Source organism: Ochlerotatus camptorhynchus, unplaced genomic scaffold (genome assembly GCF_037179485.1).
Source record: "Ochlerotatus camptorhynchus isolate MF236.1 unplaced genomic scaffold, CSIRO-AGI_Acam_v1.1 ptg000401l, whole genome shotgun sequence".
Taxonomy (NCBI): Eukaryota; Metazoa; Arthropoda; class Insecta; order Diptera; family Culicidae; genus Ochlerotatus; species Ochlerotatus camptorhynchus.
In genome coordinates, this window is record NW_027040887.1 from 1,726,532 (window position 1) to 1,734,531 (window position 8,000).

Here is an 8,000-nt window from a genome sequence, read left to right on the forward strand (position 1 = left end):
TGTGGTATCGGCATTTATCCTCTAGATTTCATCAAGCAAACCACCACGGGGTTTTTGTTTAAAGATACATATTTAAAAAAAAAAATCAATTGAGATTTTCACTCCAGTTGTATTGGTGCGATTTGTGAGAGCGTTTTAGTGAAAATCTGAGGAAAATACATAACAAATCGCTGTCAAACTCATTTCGACAGATTTAATTTTATTCACTACTAATCTGTGGTGTGGTCACGCTGTCGTCAACTTCATTTCCAACAATCTTGCTTTCCAAAATTCAACTTCCGATGGTTAAAATCGATAGTGTGAGTCCGTAACAGCGATTGAAACATTAGCAGAAGCTTGCTGCAGCGCTGTAAATATTGAATGCCAATAGATGCGTTTCGATGTTGTCTTTGTTGAGCGGTCGGAGGAACTTGATCTTTCGGTCGGGCCAGTTTGTCCGGTACCAGCATGTCTTACTGGAGTGCCTCTGGATCATGGCCTCTTGGTTTGGATTAGAAACACTGGAATAAGAGACCAGCGGAGACACTGTTATGATTCCTTCTTCTTCTTCTTTCCTTTATTTAATGTCGGTCTCTGTTCCGCAATCTAGTGCCAATCACCGACGGACATCGATTGCCATCCATTGACGGCAATCGAATGTGCAGGAAGGCAGCTTCCACACCTGCGTAGGATATCGCACCCATTCAACACACATGGGCCGGGACTAACGGCTTCACTTCCCTTCCGAAGGAAGACGTGACCAGAGAATTTTATGCCTCAGAAAAATCCCACCGACCTCGGCTGGGATTGAACCCAGACCCATCGAGGTGTTAGAAAGCAGTCACGCTTACCACTACACCACCGGCACCGGCGTTATGATTCCAATCGAACTGTCATAAGCGGTTCCAATCTGCAATGTTTGCAAATGGTTTTCAATTTGCTTCAATTAGGGAGGAGTATTAAAATCGTTTAAAAATCACTCATGAACCCGCTCGTCGGTGCATTGGCGAAGTCACTCGCAAGCAGTTACAAATGCAAGTGATGCCAGGATTGCTTTGATGTTTATCTTGTTTCTAGTTAAGATTCCACTGCTAGCTGTGAAGTTGCTTCAAAACAAAACATTTTAGCTGTCAAATTAACCGGGTTGCCAAACATGCTATTACTCACAAGCAAACAATGTCAATCCGATGACTGGCACTTTCGTCATTGTCGGCACAGCTGCGGCACACGTTAGTTACACTGAGAAACAGTTGGCGCAAAATACATAGCCATCAACTTTGCTGAAGGCGTCGTTACTCTAAATCCACTCTCCGCAGTGATATTAATTACGAGCGTCAAAATGGACTTTTAAACCACTGTGACCTGGTTCAAAATAGCGAGTATCCACCCGAAGGCCATCCGGTGACCCGGATCAACCTTAATCTGTGATATTTTTTTGTCAAGGTATAATGATCATTCTCTGCATCTATATGAAATTAAGTAAAATGGTGATTTTTGATATATTAGCTGGCCATTTGCTCCGAGTGGTCATCCGCCAAATTGATTGCTTTATAATTTTGTTCAAAGTAGGCATTGATTTTTTTTCTACAAAAAGGTGATTTTTTACAAATTTGCTGGTCATTTTCTCCCAGTGGACACCAGATGGTCCGTCGGTAGATCCGGATCATCCGTAAAATTGATTGCTGTGTAAATTTGATCAAAGTATGCCATGATTTATTTCTGCAACGATATGATATATAGTTAAATGGTGATTTTTGATATATTAGCTGACCTAATATGAACTTATCCTGACAACCAATGCCTACTGTGATTCTATACACTTTTAGCTTGATCCAGTGAAATTTTTAAAGATTTGATGCATAAAATGCCTTATTGGCAGCGTTTTTAATGTGTGCGGATTTTTTCGTGTTCACCCTTGTGGGATAATATTGTGGAAGAATTTGGGTTTCTCCAAATTAGTCGGGATATCGTACAATTTCTCGTGGAATCTGTAGAATGTCACGATCTGAACTCCAAGACATTTTAGTGAATGAAACATATTTTGTTAATACATCTTCATATCTCACTTGATGGGCCCACGGAGTTTTATGGATTCGTATGATTAATATGGACATCATACAAGACTTGGTAGAGCCTGTAGAACATCCCAAGGACCCAATCGTTAGGATAACTGGGAGACCTTAACATATTTTGTCATTATCACTACATATCCAGCATGATATTATGGGGCTCCACGAAACTCCATTTATGTGCACCATATTGAACAGATTTACACTACTTTTTCGAACTGTGTGTAGAACGTTAAGAACTAATCTCCAGGACAATTTCGAACATTAAACATATTTTGTTAGTATAACTTCTTATCTCACTTGATGTGATAGGGTCCCACGGAGCATCATGGACTCATATAATAAATCATTATACAAGCCTATTTTCGAGAAACTTGTTTAGGTGATAATGGACACACAGAATGCTAGACAATTAAGATCTGAACTAGCTCACTATGCAGCACTTGTATGCGTACCCATGTACAGCTATAAGCATAAAAGCAAATCGCATGTATCAAGTCCACGTAGCATATGGGATTTGGTTTCATTGGCTCCAACATGGAATATCCCGTGATTCTGGAAATATAGAAGGTTTGTGTACTGGGAAAAGTTATTCAGTGGATCAAGGCCTTATGGTTGGTGGACAGTAGTTCAGAATTTGCTCACTACACGGCGCTAGTGTGTACTTGAACTTCCTATATAAGCTGTATCCCGAAATCTTTGCTATATAGAAGGTTACTGTCTCGAGCAAAGTTGTTCAGATGACCATGTCCTTTCGGATGGTGGCGATATTAGTACAGAACTTTCTCACTACGTGAGCACATGAAATTCCTGTGGAAAGGCTGTAAAAGTGTCAAATACCACACAATACAGCCAATAATTCCACACACGCAAACCAAAAATTTATTACATTTAATGTTAGTGCCATTTACTATCATCCTCTGTTCATGAACATTGCAGCGAATGTTAGAAGTTGCTTTTGCAGACTATGCAATGATTTTTAATCTTTTTTTATTCCGTGCTCTGTATATGCTTTAACCTACACAAGCAAGCATTTGCCTTGATTGTTATGTATTACATGGTAGAAAGACGCACACAGTTGCCTCGATTCTTTCCAGCAGTAAAAGCAAACGAAGTCGAGTAGGCGAGGAAATGAGTGCTTCTTGTTTGCTTTTAGCCAGCCATATTCCAAAGGATGGAGAGAGCAGTGGAGAAAGCACAGGTCTAATAATCGCAACGTTCGTGGTTTCGAGTCCAGTCGGCAAGCTTTTTCCTATTTTTTTTTTCGACATTATTAATTTCACTCACTAATACACTCCACTTTTTTCGGTCTCCAATTTTCTTGCATTGGACCGCAGCTAGGCATATCGCATCCTCGGTTCATGCGGTCTCCTCTAACATCCTCTGATGATGAATCACACATAATTGTAAACGAATCTTACTTCCCCGGTTGGGTGCACGCAAACCAAAAATTTATTACAATGAATGTTAGTTCCATTTCCTATCATCCTCTGTTCATGAACATCGCAGCGAATGTAATGGTTTTTTGCCTTTTTTATTTCGTGTTCTGTCTGTGCTTTCATCTACACAAGCAAGCATTTGCCTTGATTTTTATGTATAACATGGCAGAACGACGCACACACTTGCCTCGAATCTCTCCAGCAGAAAAAGCATACGAAGTCAAGTGTGAGAGGAAATGAGCGCTTCTTGTTTGCTTTTAGCCTATCCATATTCAGAAGCATGGAGAGAGCAGTGGAGAAAGCACAGGTCTGTTAATCACAACGTTCGTGGTTCGAGTCCCAGTCGGCAACCTTTTTCCAATTTTTTTTCTACATAATTCATTGAATTTTTATTATTAAATTGAAACCAATGGCAAACATCCAAGCAAAACATTCAATTGCCGTGAAATCGGCAAAGCAAAATTTACCGCAACTGTCAAATCTCCTGTTTTTCACATAAATTTCGAAACTCTGATACATACCATTTGACAATTACAATGACAATGACAATGACTAGAATGAAAAAAAAAATCAATTGTTTCGATTGAACTAGAAAAAAATTGAAAAGGTTAAATTACTAGAAAAAATAATTTTTAGCTTTCAATATTGTGTGAATTACCTTCTGTACAATTTTGAGGTAACGTTTGGAGATTGGACATATAAATACCGAATAAGTGTGCATAGAGCAGTATTCAATTAATTTTGTTAACAATTTAATCCTGTTTTAATTGTACCCTTAAAATATAACGAACTTTCCTTGAGTCGATGTTGAACTCTGTCCTCGTACGTACCATATGCATATATCCCGATTTATCTAATCAACACCAAACAATCCTCTTGAACGCTTAATACAATTCCACTCTGGTGCTTTGAAGGCATCAGACGGCGTCGTTTTCAATGATAATCAAGCTCCATTGTATATAAATACGGGACTGATTGCCGAACGAATAAATCAGTTTAAAAGGTGATCCGCTAGCCTGAGGCTGGCTTTGCTGATGACGCACACGTTTTGTCAGCCATTGTTTAGTCATATGCGAATCCAAAGTGTTTCCGCTACGATACCCCTAAAGGAGGGGATTGTTCTAAATAACACGTCTAGCTTTCACGAATTTGATTGAGACAGAATATGGAATTTTAATCATGCAATACCGGTGCAACCTTCTTGCAGCCAGCAAAGCCTTCGAGCTCGATGACTTCATCTCTGAGTCGATTGCTGTCGATGGTGATTGTCTTTCGTTTCGCTTCCACGCAACGCCACCCACAAGTTCAAGTTCAAAGTCGATCCTAGACCGGTTGGATGATCAAGTTCCATCTTGCAAGTCATAAAAAGCATTCGTTTATGGATACCTATTACAGATTTTACTACCGTTCAAACGATTGTTGACATCTTAGTTAATACGGGCGTATCGTATCTTCGTATGCATGCTTCACTTGTTTGATTGGTACTTTTTATAACTTGTTGATGATTAACTTCCATTAGCATCGAATGTTTGGAACTAACTCGAGTCATTTAATTTTATTACAGCTGTTGAATCGTCGGATAGTGCTGAGGGAGACACCAATTCACCGGTGAAGGCAGATCGTGGCGGTAGCGGTGGAAATGCAGGTAATTTATCGATTGATGATTCTACGCTTCGATTGAGCCGAGTTATGAGTTTGTGCAATCTCATCAATTATCATTCCCTTTCGCTTGCAGGGATCTCTGCCCGATCGATCGACAAGTTCGAAGCAAACGAGCTCCCTGAGAGTGATAGCAAAATCATCAAGCTATCGATCAAGCAGATTGAGCCTCAGGTCACATCCGGGTCGAGAGGTGCCAGAAATCTAGGATTCTCAGCTGATGTCTCATTGAATGCCATTCCTGGAGGGTTTAATAATGAACTGACCAATGGGGATTTGAAGTTTCCAGTCACTCCTTCAACCACCGTGGCCATGGATAGCTATGGAAATCCGGTAACACCTTACACGGATCTCGGAACGACCGGATTGGAATCGGTTGGATTTGTACCGGAAGCCAACAGGGATAACCTGCATGGACCCAATAGCAATCAACACGGACACTTCAACTTCAAGCTTCCCAGTTATGCTTCGGGGATTATCGAACCTGTAGTACTTCCACCGGTTGCATCAGTGAATTTCTTGCCTCAGCAAAGTCAGTCCCCATTATATCCACAATCGACCGCAACAATCAGAGCTCCAACAACAGCATTTCAGTTTGTTCCAAATGCCAAGATCCCTACCATCGGTGATGGACAGATCAATTTTGCCCAGAAACCGTTGAATGGACTAATACCTCCACTATTCCCTGGAGAGCAGCTGCCCGGCTACAAGGTAGATGTCGGTACCGAACGATCGAATATTTTTGTAAATGATCCGTTCGGCTCACCTTCCTTGGACAAAGGTCTTACGCTGCCTCGTGACAAACCTCCAGTAAACTTCAATCAAGGGGCTCCTCAAAACTCACAAGTTCCTCTCCAGGTTCCTTTATTCATACCACCACTAACTCCTCAACAATCTCAGGCACCCCAGCAGCCCAAACCTCAAGTTCCACAGCAACATCAAAATCCTCACCAATCACAGTACTACCCAACTACTCAATCTCAACAGCCTCCTCAGCAACCTCAATTCAAACCCACCAAAGCCCCCGTGCAGAAGTTCACCGGATCCTTCGGTGGTGCCCCGGGTCTCCTTGGGAGCCAACAATTCCTCGGCACGGCATACACCTCAACTCCTCAGCCCGTCAAACCAGCTGTTCCACAAACATATCCGACTCCTCCAACAACCCACTTCGTACCGACCATTCCTCAGGCACCCACTCCTACCAAAGCGCCAAACAAATTCACCGGTAGCTTCGGTGGAGCTCCCGGCTTCCTTGGCAACCAACAAAATCTCGGAACCGCCTACAAACCCACATCTCCCACAATCCCTTCAACCCCTCAGAGACCCGTCTCATTTCAACCTCAACCTCAGCCTCAGCAACAACCTCAACCTCAGCCTCAGCCACAACCTCATCCTCAATACCCTCAAACCCAGGCACCGAACATCATCAGACCTCCTAGTCCATTCCAACCACAACAGCAACCCAGCTACCCGCCACAACAACCTACCCAAGCCCCTGGAGGAATCTACACCGGTACATTTACCCAACAGCACAACCACCATCACCAACAGCAACCGCAAGCACAACCTCCCGTAACGCAACGACCAGGTCAGTACGTGGTAAACAAGTTCACCGGAAGTTTCGGTGGAGCTCCGGGCCTTTTAGGTAACCAGAAACTGCCGGGTAGCCACGTGAAGCCAGATGGAACCATTCTGGCCCCGTCGGGTCCGGGCGTCGGATTCAGCTCCACGACGGGCAGTTCCAACAGGCCTACTTCTGTAGCGGTGGCGAGCAGTGGTACGTTTACCGGAAGTTTCGGGGGACCGCCGGGAGTGCTGCGTCCGTTCGATAATGTGAAGGGTTAGAAATAAAAAGAGGGTTGGGTTTGAGCGAAGGAAGTAGTTACCGTGAAAGTATTAGGTTTAAGGACAGAATAAAGATATCTTCGATAGGGTAAGTGAGCCAGTTATGGCAGTAGTGCTGTAGATTTTGGCCCAAGGGTCTGACTCAAATTTGAAAGAAATTTTCATAGCTTTATTTGTGTAGATCTATGCTAACCCTGCTTGGAAATAAATTTGGTAAACATTGAAAAAGAAAATTAAAAATAAGATAGGGCCAATTAGGGAACCTCTTGGGTCAAAAACTATTTCACTTACCCTATTAGATGTTAGATAAAGTACAGTAAGATCCATGGAATACGTCAATATTATGTTGATGCATTTTAAAATTGATGGAATGAAATAAATTATTTATAAAATAAAGTATGAGATGGAGTAATGTAGGTAAATGAAAGAAATGCATTTTTTCCCTGTCGGGACATAAATCCACTGCGACCAGTAATTTGATCTATTGCATTATATTGCTTAGTTCTTAGTTCTTCATTCCTTTATTTAACGTCGGTCTCTGTCAACACCGCAGGGCAGCAAACCCAACACAACGGTGTGCGTAGCTGCGGTTGGCGTACCTAATGTTATTGCCGTTTCGTACCGTTGTCAGAAGTGAAGAAAGGGAAGAGAAAAACAAAACCAAAACAAACCAAACACAATTTATAAATGGACATTGTTAGCAGATAGAAATTGTTAGCAGATAAAGTGAAATTATACAGGAATTCAAGGAATATTTCGGATCATAAAGTTCGTCTATATTGTGCATCTGGTTCCCCTTCGGCGTCCCGAACATAGAAGGAAATTATAATTGTAAGTAGTTCTAGCAGGTACCTGGAAAAGAAAAACATTAACACAAAATAATTAATTAGTGGAACAGGCGTATAGGAAAGCTAGCGACGATTTGAACGGGAGAATTCGTGGTAAATAGAAGGAAGAGCTAGAACGAGGAAACGGTTGTGTAGCGCACAAAAGTAGAATTAGACCACTT

The 8,000-nt window shown here is 41.9% G+C and overlaps 1 protein-coding gene across 1 annotated transcript in view; it reads left to right on the forward strand.

The window, feature by feature from the left end:
* The window catches only part of LOC135710730 (calcium-binding protein P-like), a 48,126-nt gene extending 40,771 nt beyond the window's left edge, over positions 1-7,355 (forward strand). Inside the window, exons 2-3 of the mRNA XM_065233391.1 lie at positions 5,052-5,132; positions 5,223-7,355. Of these exons, the coding sequence (XP_065089463.1) occupies positions 5,052-5,132; positions 5,223-6,991 (1,850 nt within the window). The 3' untranslated portion in view covers positions 6,992-7,355. The remainder of the gene's footprint in view (positions 1-5,051; positions 5,133-5,222) is intronic.
* The last annotated feature ends 645 nt before the right edge of the window (positions 7,356-8,000 follow it).